The sequence below is a fragment of the Petaurus breviceps genome, unplaced genomic scaffold (genome assembly GCF_028583685.1).
Source record: "Petaurus breviceps papuanus isolate PSGF00001 unplaced genomic scaffold, PetGlider_PUasm1.0 182, whole genome shotgun sequence".
Taxonomy (NCBI): domain Eukaryota; kingdom Metazoa; phylum Chordata; class Mammalia; order Diprotodontia; family Petauridae; genus Petaurus; species Petaurus breviceps.
Genome location: NW_027185786.1, coordinates 4,182,322 through 4,202,237, shown reverse-complemented (window position 1 = coordinate 4,202,237; position 19,916 = coordinate 4,182,322). Strand labels below are relative to the sequence as shown.

The following is a 19,916-nucleotide window of genomic DNA, read 5'->3' as shown; positions in this document are numbered from 1 at the left end:
ACTGATAACAACGGGCATTTCCAAATTGCGTTATAGTTCAAAAAGTACTTTCTTCATAACGATCTTGAGAAGTGAGAATTGTGTTACTATTCCTGTTTTCCAGATAAGGAGGGATTAACTTGACTGAAGTCACAGAGGTGCCAAGTAGGCAGCTAGGTGGTACAGTGGACAGCCTGACCAACTTAGAGTCAGGAAGACCTGAGTTCACTCCCTCCTCAGCCACTTCCTAGCTCTATGACCCTGGGCAAGTCAGTGAACTTGTTTGCCTCAGTTTACTTGTCTGTGAAATGGGGATAATAACAGCACCCACCTCCTGGGGTTGTGAGGATCAAATGAGATAGTATCTGTCAAGCATTTTGCCAATTTCAAAGAGCTATAAAATCCTAGTGATTATTAGTGAATATCTTTGCACCTCCCTGATCCTCACAAATTATAGGATTCAGTTCGTTTGTTGAGTTGAGTTAAATGGTTTTAGGAATCATGGGACAAGGCCCTGGGGAAGATGTGAGGGTGGAGGGGACTTGGTCCTTGCCTTCCCTTCCCACCATGCACATTAGGATCACTCCTGATCCGGTGGAACCTCTGAGTGGGCCCCTCTAGCCCAGCTGCCACACCACAAGTAGGGGCAGTGAAATTCACTGCTCTGGTCATTCCAGTGTTCACTTTGCTTGGCGGCCTACCTCATGATTTTATCCTCAATCTGCTGGGAGCTGAAGGTGTCCTGGTCTAAGTCTTCCAAGGGGGTGATGGATGTCACGGGCGTAGCCTGGGGCATCTTCTTAAGGAGTGCCGTGCGCCCCCGCTTCTCCTTTAAGGACTCCTTGAGCGACTCAGTTTTTTCTTTCAGTCTGGATCGGCCCTTACTTGGGGTGACCTGATCGTCTTGTGTCTCAAAGGAAGAACAGCAATTGAAAACAAAAATAAAGAGGTGAAATATAAGAACCCTTGAAAAAACACATTGTCTGAGGATGTTGCTGCTGGGCACCTGGGATTAATGGCTCAGAAGGGCAGAGTGGGGCTTAGGATGAGGGCAGGATTCTACCCTTAATCGTCCAGCCATTAGGACCTTGAGGACACCTTCAATATGCCTGGTCTTCAGGCTCACTGGGTATCCTTTCCACTGAGGAAAATGCTCAAAGAACAGTAGTAGCAAAACACGTCAGAGAGTCTAATGCTAACTGGGAAGGAACTTGGGCTCAGAGAGGGACTGGGCATGGAAAGGTGGCATATCAAAGTGAAGGGTGTGCATATGTTATGGGAATGGGAATTTAAGATCTTCCCTGTCCCTAGGCCCTTTGATAGGCTTAAGTGCACCTGGAGCCTGTGGGGGGAGGCTTGGTTTTCAAGAATGATTTTTGATTGGGCAGTGGGTCAAGAGGGTTGCTACATTCTCTGAGCCAGGAGAAGGCTACATAAACCCTAATGTGAGGCTTTGTTTTGGGGCTCACTTTGAGAAGTGTTGTGTGATTTGACCAGACAAGACTCTGGGCAGCTGTCAAGCCCCCTGGCTTTGAAAACCCAGATGTTGGTGCTTCCCTCTCTGGTAACAGTGACTAGGTATGGATGTAATGGTCAGACAGTTGGAGGCCTGATGAAATATTTCTCTGTCTTCTTGTAACTTCTGCTTGTAACCTGTCTGTATACTCTGAAGTTTGGGGTGCTGACCTTTTTCCCCTGAACTAGGTAAATGATATGTTTGATTGATTAAAGCAAGATTGTTAACCCATGTTGAGTTGCTTTCCTTTAGAAAAGCAGACCTAAGAGCCTGTGTTGGCAGCCACTCTGGGGGTGCTGGGGTGCTTGTGCCACACCATACTTTTATCTATGTTACTATTGGCAAGTACCTCTCAGCATCTGTTTTCTTCTCTGTGAAATGGAGATAAAAATACTGCACCCCCCACAACACTGGTTTGCTCTAAGAGGGTTAATGTCAATTATTATGGCAAAGGATCCAGGAATTGCATGAGAGTCTCCCTTCATGCCTGGGCTTCTCTTTGGGGTGTTTCGAAGGTCTTTGCTATATCCTTAGAGCAGGGTGGCAAAGCCAATAGTTTCCACCAAATTTATTCTTCTTGGTCAAGTTAGTCAGTCAATACACATTTATTAAGTATTAATTATGTATCAGGTACTGTGCTAAGAAGCAAAAAGGCAGTTCCTGCCCTCGAGGAGCTCACAATCTAATGGGTGAGAAAACGTGCAAACAAGTATGCATACACAAGCTACAAACAGGATAAATGAAAAAATATTGAACAGAGAGAAGGCACTAGAATTGAGAGGGGTTGGAAAAGGCTTCTTAGAGGAGACAGGATTTGAGCTGAGACTTGAAGGGAGCCAAGGAGTTCAGTAGCTAGAGCAGAGAAGGGAGAACATTCCAAATATGGGGGAGAGCCAGAGAAAATGCCCAAAGCTGAGAAATGGAGTGTCTTGTTTAAGGAAGCAGGCCAGGGTCAATGGATATTTGTCAGGAAATAAGGTGTGAGAAGACTGGAAAGGTGTGTGTGTGTGTGTGTGTGTGTGTGTGTGTGTGTGTGTGTGTGGTTTGTGAAGGGCCCTGAATGCCAAAGCGTTTTATATTTGATCCTGGAGGTGATAGGGGGAGGCTACTGAAGTTTCCTGAGTAGGGAGTGATTTAGGAAAATCACTTTGATGGCTGAATGGAGGATAGATTGGAGTGGGGACAGACTTAAGGAAGACAGACCCTCCCAGGCAGAACCACCATCGCTTCCCCCACCCCTCCCGCCAGCCTATTGCAATAGTCTAGGTGTGAGGTGATAGGGTCTGGACCAAGGCAGTCTCAGTGTCAGAGGTGAAGATGTGTATTGGAGAGATGTGGCAAAGGTGAAATGAGCAAGCTTTGAATGTGGAGGCTGAGAGAGAGGGAGGAGTCCAGGACAAGTCCTAGGCAGTGAGCCTGGGGGCCTGGCAGGATGGCGCTGCCTTTAACAATTATAGAGAAATCTGGAAGGGGAAGCCTCTGGGAGAAAGATAATGAGCTTGGCTTTTGACAAGTTGAGTTTGAGATGTCAACTGAACATCCAATTTGAGAGGTCTAATAGGCAGCTGGAGATGTGAGACTGAGATATGAGATATATGCAGATATAAGTGTGTGTGTATACACACATATGCATTTCAAGTGAAATTAGATGTATGTATATACATAATTATATGTGTATTTTACATATGTACATATGAATATATATATAGAATTATATATATGTATATGTATAGCATGTCTTGGGATCTTAGTGCTACTTTAAACAATTAAAGCTTATTAAAGTCATTAAAGCTGGGATATTATGTATAACGAAAATTTCCTTCAAGAAAAGAGTCAGAATGAATTAGAAATGACAAGCACCAAAAAACAACACAGAGAATAAAACTGGCTATGTTGTAATAGATAGAGAACTTTTGGTAACCGATGTGGGAGCAGTGTCTGAATCAAATGTCTGTATATAGTCATAGCGATGATTTCTTAGAGTAAAAATCAATGAAGACGAAATTAGAACAAAGGACAAAGATAGGGAAAAGATATAGTAAATAACCAAAAGAGATAGCAAATCATCTACCTACACAAGCTATTGTTAACTGAAAAAATGGGAAATGGATAAAAGGAAAATTCCACTTCCTGTGGAATCTTAATTTATGTGAAACATTTGAGCAGGAGGAGTCCAGAAGCAAGGATGGAACCTTTAAGATGTCTTCTGGGCAAGTACTATAACACACACACACACACACACACACACACACACACTAAACTAGAACACAAAAAGGCTAAGTGACTTGTCAGCTAACTCCAGCACTGGGGGTCTGGGGGAGGGAGGCGGATTCCAACAAAGTGCTTGTGAAATTTTGTATCTCCTCTCCAAAAAGGCCAGACATTTTCCGGCTGTAACTCATGAGCAGAGTTGTAACCTGAGCTGCGTGAATGGAGCTTTGCTTAAGAGGACTGAAATTAGAGGATGCTGACAGCCTTTGTTGTCCTTAAGTAGCATAGAAACAACAGAAGCCAGCCTTTAGCAGGAATGATTGGTTAAACTGGGAAGCTCCCAGCTCTGCCCATCCCTCCCACCCAGGAGCAGGTGCGTCTCCATCAGTGGTGGTCCATGACATTCTAGGGTCTTTGCCTTCCCCGTTTCCCTTTCCCCACCCTGCACCACCTAGCATTATCCCCCAACCCTCTCAGTCAAAGGGGAATTGCTTGCCCCAAACACAATTCCTACCTCCGGGGTCCACAAGGACACCCCCAATCTGAAGGGTGTGTAGGCAGAGGAGAACATCCCATCTTTTACCTTTGCTGTGGGGGTACTGGTAGAAATGTCAGGCTCGCTTTCATTTTCCTTTTTATCCTCTGACGTGGTATCTTCACTTGATGGGATGACAAAAGTGAAGTGTTCAAGAATTTCTGTCATGACCACAGGAACCCTTTTCACTGGGAAGGGGATCATTGAGAATAAGGCAGGAGGTGGGATTGGCAGCTCGATGACTCCAACGTCCAGGATGTCCATCATCTAAAAGAAAACGCTGGCCTTGAGTCAGAGATTTGTCTTTGCCTAGAACTTGTTTTCCCTACTACTTTTATGGGTCTTTTCTCTGGTAAAAGTCATCTGCTTTCTTTGTTACTGGATAAGTCTCTGGAATGAATCTTTCTCAGTCAAAGGTTGTGGTAAGAGTTATAGACAGAAGGTACTTAGTCCCACTCTTTTGTGACTTGTAGAGTGCTTACATAATGTGTTTCTTTTTTACCACAAAAATTGTTCTTTTATTCTAAAGGAATTCATTCATTCATTCAACATTTTTTTTTTACTTTTGGAGAGCAATTGGGGTTAAGTAACTTGCCCAACGTTACACGGCTGGTATTTTTTTGTGTGGGTGTTAAGTGTCTGAGGCCAGAACCGAACTTGGGTCCTCCTGACTCTGGGGAAGGCGCTTTACTCACTGCACCACCTAGCTGCCCCACTCAACATTTTTGAGACTCTCCTCTGTACGAGGCATTTTGGTCACTATGTGAGATAAGAAGGTGAATAAAACTTAATCTTTTTCTTAAGGAGTTTATGATCTAGTAGGAGACCTGTGTATATATACATAACTCTAAAACAAAGTAGATTGTCACGAATGCATCAGACTTTGAGAGGTCAGAGCATGGAGAAATCATTTTGGGTGGGTGAATAGAATAAAGTTGTGGAGAAGTTAGCACTGCATGGACCTTAAGATTTCTTTTTCGTTGAAATACTATGAAACAGATTTCAATAATTTTTTTCCTTATTGTAAAAGTAGTAGAAAATTGAAAGGAGGGGAGGCAAAGGAGAATTAGTAACAAGTCAAATGGGTGGTAGCATCATGTCATTGATACCTTCCCAGCTTTGAAGCCATGAAGGAAAAGCTGTATGCAGGTCCCGTATGTACTAGCTATGTAAGCTTGGGCAGGTCATCTAACTTCTTAGTGCATAGGGTATCTCTCTGAGTTGTAGAGAAAGTTCTATCCTGCATTGGTAAAGGGAGTGTCCTCACTTAGGGGTTCCCTACATTGATGAAATTGAAGGTTCAGCTAGCAAAGTGGGAAAGTAGGAATAAGAAAACTGATCAGCCTTAGGAGAGAAACTCAACTTTTAAAAAGTGACTACAATATTGAGATTTTTTTTTCTCATAGCAAGTGTCTATGATAACAGCCACATTTCTCAAAAAAAAAAAATTACAGAACTGAGTCAAATTTATGAGACTACAAGTCATTCCTCAATTGACAAATAGTGAAAGGATAAGAACAGGTGGTTTTCAGATGAAGATATCAAAACTATTTATAGTCATATAAAAATGCTCTAAATCACTACCGATTAGAGGAATGCAAATTAAAATAACTGAGGTACCTCATACCTGTCAGATTGGCTAATATGACAGAAAAAGAGAATTACAAGTTTTGAAGGGGATGTGGGAAAATTGGGACACTAATGCTCTACTGGAATTATGAAACGATTCAATCACTCTGGAGAGTAATTTGGAACTATGCCTAAAAGGCTCTAAATATGTGCATGCCCTTTGATTGAGTAATTGCTATTATTGTGTCTATATCCCAAAGAGATAAAAAAGAAAAAGGATCTATTTGTAAAAATGATATTTATACCAGCTTTTTTTTTTTTGTGGTGGCTAAGATTTGGAAATTGAGGAGATGCCTATCAAATGGGGAATGGTTGAACAAGTTGTGGCATATGATTGTGATGAAATACTATTGTGCTATAAGAAATGATGAGTAGGATGTTTTTAGAAAAACCTGGACCTATATGAACTGATGCTGAGTGAAGTCAGCAGAACCAGGTGAACATTGTGCATATAACAGCAATGTTGTATGATGATTAATTGTGAATGACTTAGCTATTTTCATCAATATAATGATCCAAGAAGGACTTTTGACAAAAAATGCTATACACCAAGAGGGGTGGCCAGGTAGCACAGCGAGTAAGATCACCAGCCCCAGAGTCGGGATGACCTGGGGATCAAATCCAGGATCTGATACTTACCACCATGCCCAGAAATAACTGGCCATGTAAACTTGAGCAAGTTACTTAACCCCAAATACTTAAAAAAATGCTATACACCTCCAGAGAAAGATTGGATGGAGCCTGAATGCAGATGAAAACATACTGTTTTTCATTTTCTTTATTTTCTTGTAGGTTTTTTTTTTATCTGTGTTTTCTTTTACAACATGACTAATATGAAAATGTTTTGTATGGTTGCTTACTAGGGGGTGGGGAAAGGGAAGGAGAAACGGAAAGAATTTGGTACTCAAAAAATCTCCAAATGTTACAAAAAGGTTTTTACATGTAATTGGAAAAATTTATTATTAAAAATAACTATAATAAATGAACAGATGTACTGGAAACCAGGTAGTGAGTATCTTTCTATCAAAAGTTATCTTCTACAGGTCAGTGGGAAAAACTCTCTGAATATAAAGAAGTTTAGAATAAATATGCCAAGTTTTATGGTCTAAAGCAGATGTATTAAACACATGGTTATAAGTATAACCCAAACCAGATGAAAATGTAGTTGGGAAATATTTAACAAAATAAATTAAAATACAGTAAAATATAAATAGTGTTAATGTGTATTTTTGAAGTCAATATGCACTAGTAAAGAGCCTTATATATGTTTTCTTAGCTCCTGTTCTTGAGTTTGACGCCACTGGTCTCAGGGACCAATAATATTGTCAGTGTAATACTGACGACAGGAAAGTCTCCAGATTCCCTTGTTGATAGCAGTATCGGTAATGTTATTGAGGACCTTCTGGAGGCTTGTGGTTCTACAGAACAGGTGGTTTGCTTTATTTGGAGAAGTGATATTGCAGGAAGCCAGTAGGTGGCTACTCACAATACATGTCTATGTACACACATACATATATACACACATATACATATACATGTACGTACACTTGCCTTCTGCTTTTTTTTTTTTTTGAGGCCTAAGAGGTAAGAATGGTGGTTTTGTTTTTTTACATTTTTAAACATAATAAAACTTTATTTAAAAATGTAAAAAGAAAACATTCTTAGAGGCGGCTAGGTGGCACAGTGAACAGAGCACTGGCCCTGGAGTCAGGAGGACCTGAGTTCAAATCTATCCTCAGACACTTAACACTTACTTTCCATGTGACCATGGGCAAGTCACTTAACTGAAATTGCCCTGCCTTCCCCCCTCCAAAAAGCAAAAAAAACCCCAAAAACCCCAAACAACAAAAACCCCCCAACAAAACAAAACCATTCTTAGCTTGTGGGCCATATAAAAACAGGAATTGGGCAGAATTTAGTTTATAAGCTGAAATTCTTCAAAGATTCTATCCAAATTTAGTTTCTTGTGAATGAGGAATGGATTGTTTTGATTAGTGGTGCTCTTTGGGCCAGCTGGGTTTACAGCTGTGATAATTATCACTGTTCTCATTACTGAAGGTTTAAAGGAATGAATGGAACTCTAGGCAGGGATAAAATAAATCATGTCAAGCAAGGAGGGAGACCGTGTTGTGGAATAGCTCTGACTTGAAGCCTACATCCAGAGTGTGCGAGAGTCTCTGTGGTAGACCAGCAGGCTGTCTTTGTGATGCCCTCCATGATGAAATGTTTCCCTACCTTTTGTGAGATGTTTTTACCTGCTCTATCCTTGGTAACCTTTCTGTCTCCAGAATCTGCTTCCAGTTAAACTCCTCTGAGACAGTTGGTTGGAAGTCCAAGAAAGGCACACCAGAGTCCTTTTTCCTTTCATGGTCTTCTTCTTCCCCCTCTCCTCCATTGCTCTTGTCTTCCATTGCCTTGAGCTTCTCCATACGCTCCTTCTCAGCTTTCTCCTTCTCCAGGCGCTCCTTCTCTGCCCTCTCCTTCTCCAGTTTTTCTAACCGTTCTCTCTCGCGATCCTTGCGGCCCTTCCGCCCAGAAGAGGCCTGCTTTTGGTCTTCTGGCTCATGCTGGGTATCTTCCGTGCCAGCATGGGGAATCCAGATGCCCTGCTTCCGGTCCCAGAACATCAAGATTTGCTGGATTTCCTTTAGGGTCACCTCATAGACTTTGAACTTATTGATCAGCTGTTTCTCAGTGTCTCTCAATAAATCCCTTTCACTTTCTTCTTGTTCTGCCAGGGTCTGTAAGGGCAGTGCTTCCCCCAGTTGCTGTTTGCTCCTTTTCCTTTTCTCCTCCCTTCTTTCATCCATGGATAGTTCTCTCACTGACACCTTCCTTTCTATTCCTGCTTCTGACCTGGCATCTGCTTTGGCATTTACGTTGGCACCCTAGAAGAACAAAACACATAAATAATTTTTGTGAAGACTAATATGAATGGCATCAATTCCTGGGGCAGGGAGGAGCAGAAGAAAGGGTCAATAGAATGAACAGAAGACAGAATTTGACTGCACAGAAAATTTCCTAGGATTCTATAGGAATAACATAAAATGGTGCCATTGAGGGGGGAAGACATGTATGCACAATCCATTTATGTTTAACCTATATTATTAATATTTTCTACAATACTCTAAGTCTGGATAATCAATAAAATTATCAATCAAGCCCTGCTTTGTAGCATTTGCTTATTTCTGAGGCATACTCACACTAAAAATTTAACAACTGACTCTCCAGAGCCAGTCTGAACTGGTTCCAGCCCATCACTGTTACCATCCAAAATCATGATTGGAGTTCTCTGGTTTGAATGTATAGAATTGCTTAGCTATAGTATTAATATCTGCTTTTTTGAGTTACCATACACTTTACATGATTATGTTAAGCACTGCATATACCTAGATAATAAGACTAAAGTAAAGTCACTGATAGCAGGGTGTTCACAGTCAAATAGGTGGCTTAGGCCACAGGTGAGCATGGGAGCCAAGGCAACAGTTGTGAAGCACATAGGGAGTAGGAGAAGAAGAATGTTCCATAGTGGTATTGCCTTCAAAGCCTCCAAAGCTCACTAAGTCACCGACCAGAATCAAGGCAATGGACAATAACTGGCTTGAGACCAACTGTCATAATGGTGGTGGTTAGTCTGATGGCTGGCCAGACTAATTTGGGAGGATGTTGGGTGTGTCCCTGTAATGGGAATGCAGATTTGGAAGATCTTCCCTGCCCCTAGGCTAAAGTGCACCTGAAGCCTGGGGTGGGAGGCTTGTTTTTCAGTAAATACTTTTTGATTGGCCAGTGGGTCCAAAAGGTTGTTACATTCTCTGAGCCAGGAGAAGGCTATATAAGCCTTGATGTGTAGCTTTGTTTTGGGGGCTCACTTTGAGAAGTGTTCTGTGATTTGATCTGTAGTCTGAAAAGCCGTTGTCCAGAGCCCCCCCAGCTTTGAAAAACCCAGATGTTGACTGGGTATGGATGTAATGGTTGGACAGTTTGGAAATCTGTCTACTTGATCTGTTTCTGTCTTGATAATTCTGCCTGTATGCTTTGAAGTTCGGGGTGCTGACCTTTTTTCCCCTGAACAAGGTAAACGATATATGTCTGACTGATTAAAGTAAGCTTGTTAACCCATTTTGAGTTGCTTTCCTTTATCAAAGCAGATCCAAGAACCTGTACTGGCGGCAAACCCTGAGGACGCTTGGGGTGCTTGCCGCTACAGTCCCCTTCATTCTTCTTTCCTCTGTTGATTTGACCCAAGATGGAAGGATGGGCTGAAGCTGTAAATAACCTGTGTTTTAATAGACATTAATAGAAAGCTCTGTACTTGGGGTGAAAAAAGAAACTGTGTAAGCAAGGCTAGTGTGGACGGGTAGAAAACCTTGGGGACTCTAGTGGGCTACAAACCATGCATGGTTTGTGTGATATCAGTAGAGAAGAGGGTCTAAAAGAGGTCAGGTGTGCCCTGGTCAGATCCCATCTCGAGTCCTGGGCTCACTGTTATAAAAGCGATAACCACCAGCTAGAATGGTACTGTGCGACGGCGGTGAGAGGGCTGGGCTTTGAGTTAGCAAGGCCTGAGTTCTTTCTGTCAAGACCTAACACATGCTAGCTGTGCAACCAAGAACCACTCTCTTAAGCTCTTGGGTTCCCCCATACTCCCCTGAGTCTCTAAGACTCATTTCTAGACAAGCTGCTGATCTATGTCTGTAGTGAATAGAGTTTTCTATGTTGTTTCTACGTTCTTACACCAATGAAAGCACAGGTGCCAGGATGAAAGTGAAATTAAAAATTTTTTATAAAGGAGACAATTTGAACCACATTGAGAAGAGATAACAGGTGAGGGGATTGGAAACGATACAAGATGAGGACTGGGTTGGCTGAAGGAACTGTGGCTAGTTAGCCAAATTTGGAGAAGACTTACGGGGTGGAGGCATGAAAATAGTCCTTAAATAACTGAAGGGTTAGCAAATGGAAAATGAGTAGTCCAAAAATGGAACTGAGCACCTTAGGAGCTCTCACTGGACACTGTTAAAGGAGAGGTTGGAAAACCACAGGTTGGGAATATCGTAGGGCAAAGGTATCCAGCTCCCAGTCTATAAAACTCCAATACCCCCTCAAGACCAGATTAAAAAGTGAATGGGAGATGTTTAGCCAAATATATAAAAATATAATGCAACCTAGATAAGGTTAATTTGTGGTTTTCTAAATCAATGTGTAGCATGCAAGAGTCCTTTCTATTGGTTTGATACCTCTTCCAACTCTAAGACCATTTTATTTTCAGGTCACGGGTGCCAGTTTGAGGATGTAAAATGTCTCCTGACTAACCATAATACCCTCAAAAGCGCTCTGGAAAAAACAGGAGAGGAAGCAGAGCCTATCTAGGTTTCAACTGTCACACCCTGGTTGCACGGACTCATTTCCTTTTTCTGAATCATTGGACACTGTCCTCAGTCTCCCAACAATTCCTGACCATTTTCTTTTCCTAATTCGAACTTTAAAATATTGACCTATATGCTTAGAATTTACTCTTACCTATGTTCTCCCTCTTACCTGGTTTAAATCTGCCTCACTTACTCAACCTCTACCAGGGGTGGGGAACCTGCAACCTTGAGGTCACATGTGGCCCTCTAGGTCCTCAAGTGTGGCCCTTTGACTGAATCCAAATTTCCCAGAACAAAGCCCCTTCATAAAAGGGGCTCTATTCTGTAAAACCTGGACTTGGTCAAAAGTCTGCAAACCAAGGACCCAGAAGACCACATGTGGCCTTGAGCTGCAGGCTCCCCATCCCTGAGGGGTCTAAATCTTGCCCATGTCCTCGACGGTGCCCTGATGCTCTGGCCTCTGACTTCAGCTTCATCCACCCCTAGGTACAGATCTATTTGTCTGTGTGAACTGGCAGTGGGCCCTGATTGCTAGCTTGTGTGTGCCAGTATACTGGCCTGGCCTGGCTATAGCCTGTAGCTAGCTACAAGATGACATTTTCAGAGTGGACTCATACAGTTTGCAGGCTGATATATTCTGCCTATAAGGAAAAACACTACACAGCATTTACACACACACACACACACACACACACATATTTTTTGGAGGGGGGAAGGGGGTAAGGCAGTCGGGGTTAAGTGACTTGCCCCAAGGTCAAATAGCTAGTAAATGTCAAGAGTGTGAAGTTGGATTTGAACCCAGGTCCTCTTGACTCCAGGGCTGGTGTACTATCCACTGCACCACCTAGCTGCCCCATTTGGGGCATGTATTTTTAATAGCTCATATTTATATTGTACTTTAAGGCTTTAGGGGACATTTTCCTAAAAAAATGTCCTGCCTGAGAGGCTGGAGGAAAAAAGCGAAGCTCAGAGAGTTTGATGTAGGCTCAAAGATCCTGGACTTGGAGCAAGGCTTCTTGCCTCCCACCTGGGTGGTCCTCTGCCATCTGTCTGTGCACTACCCGCTGTAGTCTGTCCTATCTGTCTGCTACCTGGATCTGCGATGCTTGTCGTGGTCCAAGGGGTTTCTTGGCAGGCACCTCTTCTTTGACAGGCTCTCGCTGCTTCCTTTTATTCTTCTTTTTCATCTCATCCTCCTCACGCTGTCGTTCAAGTTCCTGCTGTATTCTCTTTTCCTGGAGTTCCCGAGCTAACTTCTCTTGTTTTCTGGAGGAGAGGGACATTTAGTGAGGAACAACTGGCCTTATTTATACAAGGCTTTCCCAAATGTTTTCCTTACAACAACCCTGTGAGGTAGGCTGGGTGATCGGTATGTCCATTTTACAGATGGGGTACTTTTTACAGATGGGGGACAGATGGGTACTTCCAAAGGCCGGCAGAGCCAGGTTATGAATGACAAGCCTTCTGCAGCATTCCACACTGCCTTTCCAACCAGCATCTCTAGCTCCTTCTGTCTTTTTAAATCTTTATTTCCCATGGTCATTCACCCAGAATGTTCTGGTCACAGTGAAGAGAGAGAGCTAGCTTAACGGAAACTCTAACTATCAGTAAACGCCTTTGTCTGCTCTCGATGGGAAGGGAGGGAAGAAAGAAGGTGGGATGGAAGGAAATAAAGGGAGAAAGGAAGAAAGAAAGAAGGAAACCAGTATTTATTATTTGTTTATTTATTAATTATATATGTTATTATAAATAGGCATTTCTTAAGTGCCTACTATGTTCTGGACTCTCACCTCTAAATGTTTTACAAATCTCCTCTCATTTGATTCTCACAACAACCCTGGGAGGTGGGTGCTTTATTTATCCTATTTTCCAGATGAGGAAACTGAATCACTAATCGGGTAAGAGGTTTGACCAGTGTGCCGCAGCTAGTGAGTGCTTGGAGGGGAGTTTGAACCTGACTCCAGCAATATGTTGATTTCAGTTAACTGGAACTCAACTAAGAGAAACCTTAATTAGCTGGACTTTTCTTTCTGTATTTTTATTTTAGGAGAAAAAGGCAAGTGACTACATTTTTATAAAAGATACAGACAAATAGGAGGAGAGTGATGAAGATTGTGAGAGGGGTGGGAGAGTGTGATCCCTGAAGTCAGGGCAAAGTGACTGGGAATGTTTAGCCTGAAGAAGAGAAGACTTGGGAGAAGGAATGCTTAACAGTTATTTTCTAGAGTCTGAAGGGCTGCTATGTAGACAAGGGAATCGATTTGTCCTGCTGGGTTCCAATGGGCAGAGCTAGATGCAAGAGGTATCAATTGCAGGGACTGGTACAGGTTGGATGTGAAGGACACATTTCTACCAGAACTGTACAAAGGTAGGGAAGTCTGTCTCGGGAGGGATCAAGGGCCTACAAGGCACCAGGCACTGTGCTAGATGCAGGGGATCCCAAGACAAAAACGAAAGATTTCCTGCCCCCAAGAAGTCTCTGTTTTAGTTAAAGGAGCAACGTGCACATGTATAAATGCAAAATGCACAGAAAAGAATAAACTGTGGGGAATGGGGAAGCCCCCAGAGTAGGAGGCGGTGCTGGAGTGAGGCTTTCAAGAAGGCTAGGGAGGACGGACCCCTCAAAAGGAAGGCCAGGAGAGGAGACAGTCTATGGCAAGGGGATAGAATGTCCTGGGTGAGCAACAAAAAGTTGGCCAGTCTGGCAAAATCAGCAGGGACTAATGATGGCTGGGTGTGAAGTCAGATTGTAAAGAGCTTTAAAGGTCAAGCAAAGAAATGTGCATTTTATCCTGGAAGTAACGGGGAAGCCAAAGCAGCTTTCTGAGTGAGGAAGTGGCCTGCTCAGAGCTGGAATATCTCTTAGTTAATGACACTAGATTGGGGGTGGGGTGGGGGCAGGTGTGAGTTGAGACCCTGAGACCAGTTAGGAGGACCAGTTCCAGTGGGTTCCCGTTCACTTGAGGTCTTCAGACAGATACTGGATGAATTCACAGAAGGGTGCCAGTGGGACTAGTTTACTTCTGAGCCTCTTTCTAACTCATTTTCCATGATTCTATGAAATGAAGCATGAAGAGAGATGGGGAATGGAAAGGAGGTATTATTCATTTACATGGAAATCCACCAGTCCAAAGTAGGTGGCATTGAGAGTAATTAGTATAAATGGTAGGAGAGGAACAAAGACCAAAGGGCCTGATGGAGGAGTTGAATGATGATTTCTTTTTTCCCCCTAATTAACTAATTAATTAATTAATTGATTTTAGTTTTTAATATTCACTTCCATAAGATTCTGAGTTCCAAATTTTCTCCCCCTGCCTCCTCTCTCTCTACCCCAAGACAGTGTGAAATCTGATATTGGCTCTGTATATACAAATATTTTGACATTCATCATTTTGTGAAGAAGAATTAGAACCATCCAAAGAATGAATGATGACTTTTTTTTTAATTTTTATTTTTAAAAGCAATTGGGGTTAAGTAACTTGCTCAAGGTTACACGGCCAGATATTTTTGTGTGGGTGTTAAGTATGTGAGCCTGGAACCCATCCCAAGTCTCCCGACTCTGGGGCCGGTGCTCTTACTCACTGTGCCACCTGGCTGCCCCGAATGATGACTTTTTGAAATAGATTAAGAACAAAGAAACAACCTAGCAGAATATGGGTGGGGGCACTGAAGCTATCCAGATTTCTACCTATAGGTCGCTCTGGAATAAAACAAAGCAACAGGTAAGTTCCTGATTATTAAATTGATTATCAATTGATTATTAAATTGACTATTAATTAGTCAGAAACTCTGTTTCTTGGGCTTTTCATTCATGACAGCATTCATTTTTATTGTCACTTTATCTGACATCATGATTGTGACTCCTGCTTTTTTAGAGTTGCCCAAAGCAATAGATTTTGTTCCATCCCCATCTTTTTGATCTGTGTCTGTTTCCTTACAAATGTGTTTCTTATCTATAGCAGATTATTAGCTTTCAAATCTATTTCTCCATTTGATCTTTTTTTGTTGAGGAATTTAATCCACTTACAATATATACCCTTTCTCAGGTTTGAAGGTATAAGGAAGAGGTATATTTGATTCAATTAAATGAACATTTCCTAAGTACCTAAGATTTATCAGTAACAAGGAGCTTACAGGATTGGGAATTGGTAGAGATCTTAGAAATGATCTAGCCTGGCTCTTTCATTTTTAAAATAAAGAAACAGGCTCCTGATGCACCACTTCTTTATCAAGGTCACAAGGCAGCAGATCTTAAGAGTCTGGATTTGAACCCAGGCACGCTGATTTTATGCTGCTGGCTTCTGAAGGCTGAGGATGTACAGCAGAAAAGGCTGAAGAAGGGTCTGCAATGAACATAGAGAAACTGTGAAGGCGATTAGGAAGGCTTTGGACTCATGAAGGAAGCCAGAGATGGAATTTGGAGGAATTTGAGGAATAGTAATAAAAAGAAAAGGGGTCAGTCAGAATGAAGGAGAACCAGGGTGCTGGGCTTAGGGCTAGAAGGGAAGCCATAACCCATCCTTTTCACTTCATAGAGGAAGAAACTGGGGCTTGGAAAGGTTAATGACTTATCCAGGGTTATAACTTTTAGTCAGTGTCTAAGGTGGAAGGTACTCAGGGTGAGGGGACTATTTACCAGCACAGACTGGCACCTACTCTTCAGTTCTTAGTCTCAGAGAGTCATCTGGGGGCACTGGGAGGGCAAGGATGTAAAGAATGATCAGGATGCTAATGAGAAAAGCTGAGATCACCCTTCCTACCCTGAGAAAATGGAAGACAGAGACAGAGGATCCCCATTTGCTTAAAAACAGAAAGCAGTGAGAAGTTGCAATGATTTTCATGGAGTGTATAATGTTTGTATTTCTGTCACATCCAAGCGTATCTAGGGGAAGCGAGGTAGTACAGCAGGTAGAGGGCTGGGCCTGGATTCAGGGAGACCTGAGCTAAAATTTGGTCTCAGACTTGCTAGCTGTGTGACCTTGGGCAAGTCACTTAACCTCTGTTTGCCTCAGTTGCCTCCAACAACAGCACCTCCCTCTCAGAGTTGTTGTGATCAAATGAGATAATATATTTAAAGCACTTAGAGTGCCTGGCACATAGTAGGTGCTTGATAAAATATCCTTTCTTTCTGTGTTTAAAGTATGGACTGGTCTCCCTGCTAGAACATAAGGTAAAGGAGGTTATGAATGCCTCTCCCTTTTCTAGGTTATGGGGGATGATGAAGTGTTCCTAAAAACAGCAACAACAAAACCAAAACCAAAAACTAAACCAGCTGAAGGAGGGGCTTTCCTATGGAGATAAAGAAGAAGATGTACAGAGGAAATGACCTGCGTCTCCCCTGGAGAGGGGAGGAACATTACACCCACGAAAGAAAGAAGGAGAAAGATGCCCAGAGCTAAAAAACAAACAAGTCTGGAGCTGTCTGAGTGAATGGAGGGAGTAGCTGCTCATCCTCCAAGGAATGATAAAGTCCATTTACAGGGGTAGTTAGATGAGGGCTCATCCAATAAGGGGCAAAGGAAGAAGGGAAGAGAGTAGCTGTGGCAGGTGAATCCTGACTGAGGCAGCCTTTGGGGATGCAGTGGGGCTGGATTCAAGGGATACTCGAAACATCCCCATGGGGTTAAATTATTTAAATAAATACTGCTCACATGTAGTGATTTATTTGGGAACAAATGTTATTCCCAGAAAGTGCCCAGAAAACATTACTGAATATTTAAGGAATCTTGGGTGAGAAATTGAAGGCCATAGAGAGCAGGTGGTGCCCACTGAAGGCAAAGAATGCACAGAAGCAAGCAAATCTGGGAAGCAAACTGAGAATAGATGCATAAGAAGATGCTGTCTGAGAACAGGATTTGGGTTTCTGAACCACAGCTTAAAATACGGGAATGACAGAGTCCAGGCCAAGGAAGGAGCATACCTAATGCAGGCAGGCAGGCAGGAATGTGTTTGGATGCTGTTGGTCGAACTGTGAACTGATCTAACCAGTCTGGAGGGCAATTGGGAACTATGCCCAAAGGTCTATAAACTGTGCATGCCCTCTGATTCAGCAACACCACCACTATATCTGTCTCTAGAACAGATCGAAGAAAAAGGAAAAGGACCTACATGTACAAAAATATTCATATTTTATATTTATAGCAGCTCTGTACTATGAGAAATGGTGAACAGTCAGACTTCAGAGAAACCTGGAGAGGCTTCTATGAACTGATGCTGAGTGAGGGGAGCAGAACCAGGAGAACACTGTACCCAGTAACAGCCACAATGTGCAAGGACTGGTTTTGATAGACTAAGGGCTAATCCTTTTCAGCAATGCAAGTAACTAAAACAATTCCAAAGGACACATGATGAAAGATGCCAGTCACATCCAGAGAAGAACTATGGAGTCAGAATGCAGAATGAAGCAGACTATTTCCTTTTGTGTTTTGTTTTATTTATTTTTTTCTTTCTCATGGTTTTTCCCATTCGTTATTGTTCTTCTATGCAACATGACTAATGTGAAAATGTTTGATAGGAATGTATGTGTAGAGCTCATATCAGATTGCAAGTCATCTTGGGGAGGGAGGGAAAGATAATTTAAAACTTATGGAAGTGAATGTCGAAATTTAAAAATAAATAATTTCATAAATTGGGGGGAAAAAGATGAATGGGGGGCAGAGGGATATAGTGGTTAGAGCACTGAATCAGGAGACCCTGGGTTAGAATCTCCTCTGATTGGCTAAGTCCCTCCACTCCTCAGGGCCCCAGGCAACTTTCCAAGACCTGGAGTCACAGGTCAGGTACCAGCCAACAGACAGAGGGAATTTTCTCTATACTTTCTCCTCCTCAGCTTAGCAAGAGACCTAGAATGCACTGGGGTCCTGAGGGGACAGCTAGTAAGGCCAGGCCAGGAATCTGGTATAGACTCCTCTGGGATTCTCACGGTTTGGACATTTAGCAGATTTGATGGTTCAGTGGGAAGTGAAGAATCTGAACTCAGGACCCGAGTTTGAGTCCTGTCTTAGACACTCATGGCGTGACTATCCATCTCCCCAACTGTGAAATGGGATAATAACAGCACCCACCTCCCAGAGTCGTTGTAAGGGTCAAATGAGACGAGAAATAAAGCACTTGGCAAATCTTTCAAGCTCTCCACTAGCGTAGCTGTTTGATACATACATACATACATACATACATACATACATACATACATATATCTTATATATATATAAGATAGCAGGGCCTAGGGCTGGTTCTAAGAGAGGGACGTATCTAGACCCAGCACAGTGAGTGCCAGGTACACAGCGAGCACGTGACCCAGTCCCCAGCAGCCCTGAGCTTGGCGGAGGGGAGGGGCTCCCTTGCACCAGCTTTGCAGTAATGCCATAGAGCCGGCTGTAGGGTTCACGCTCCTTTGGGTCTTCCTCCTTGCCTGCCCTTGTAGACTGCAGATCCTTCTGCCCTCGGACTCATTCTTGCTGCTGGCTGCAGGGAGGGTATAGTGGAAAGCTGGCAGAAGAGACCAGAAAAGGGAAGGAGGCAGGGGCGGGGGGAGGGGGGACAGAGGGGGGGGTCATCGGGGTCCTTGGGAGCAGCACTGGGTGTCAATGCAAACAGAGGCCCCCTAGGGGAGGGAGGTGCTGCCCCACCTGGTCCTGGCTTGGTCCTCTCAGTCACAGACCTTTTCTTTCGCTCCCGAACGGCCTGCAGGACTTCCAAGTCAAACCCCATCTTCTCTTCCTCCGTGAGGGCGTCATACTCCTCCTCATCCATCTTCTGCAGACGAGCCTTCTCTCTTGCAATCGTTTCCTGGCGTTCCTGCTCTGGTGAAGGAGAGAGGAAACCAATGAATCCCAGGGAAAGGCCGGCCGATGGCTGGGAACCCTCTCTGAGTCTCTTCTGCAGTGCCCCTGGCCGGCGGCTGGGGCATGGCGTGCTATTCTGACTGCTGCTAAGCCCTCTGATCTTGATCGAGCTCTAGACTCAGGCATCCTTCCCCTTTGTGCCCCTCTCCCTTGCGTGCCCCCCCACCCCCTTTAGAAACTGTCAAACTCAAGAACCTAGGTCTATTGGCTGAACATTGGGAATATCTCTCCTGTATTGCAAGGAATCTTTAGTTACTCAGGTTCAGGTCTGAAGAATGGGCAACATTCAGCAAGATCATAAACTTAAATGTTGAAGAGCTATAAAATCTTGGAAAGCCAGGATCTGAACAACCCAGGCCCCCTGAGTCCAAAGCCAGGGTTCTTTCTAGTATACCAGCCTGGGCCTCACATGTTTTCTAAAAAAAAAGGTTCCATGTTTTCCACATCTGTATTGTTGCTAATGCTGTTGCCTACAGAAATCCTACCCACCTTTCAAGTTTCAGTTCAAATGCCATCTCTTCCATGGGGCCTTCTTGGGTCCCCCAACTCTCACTCAGTGGAAAATGGCATGGCACTTTGTACTTTTCATAGAATTTTAGGAATTAGAACTAAAATGGCAAGTTTTTAGTCAAACTCCTCATTTTAGAGATGAGGAAATCGGGGTCCAAAGACAATTAAGTGACCATCTGGCAGAAATTAGATTTAGACCAATTATCTTATACCATAAGCTCCAAATGGATACACAACCCAGATATAAAAGGTCACATCATAAACAAATCAGAGGAGCAAAGAAGAAAATGCCTTTTACAGCTATGGATAAGGGAAGAGATCAA

At 43.1% G+C, this 19,916-nt stretch overlaps 1 protein-coding gene across 1 annotated transcript in view; it reads right to left on the bottom strand.

Annotated features, from left to right (window-relative positions):
- Positions 1–19,916, bottom strand: part of HYDIN (HYDIN axonemal central pair apparatus protein) — a 421,862-nt gene that overhangs the window by 92,669 nt on the left and 309,277 nt on the right. Inside the window, exons 41-45 of the mRNA XM_069087496.1 lie at positions 18,900–19,041; positions 12,331–12,505; positions 8,126–8,758; positions 4,290–4,508; positions 681–889 (exon numbers count right to left, since the gene is read on the bottom strand). Coding sequence (XP_068943597.1) covers positions 681–889; positions 4,290–4,508; positions 8,126–8,758; positions 12,331–12,505; positions 18,900–19,041 — 1,378 coding nt within the window. The remainder of the gene's footprint in view (positions 1–680; positions 890–4,289; positions 4,509–8,125; positions 8,759–12,330; positions 12,506–18,899; positions 19,042–19,916) is intronic.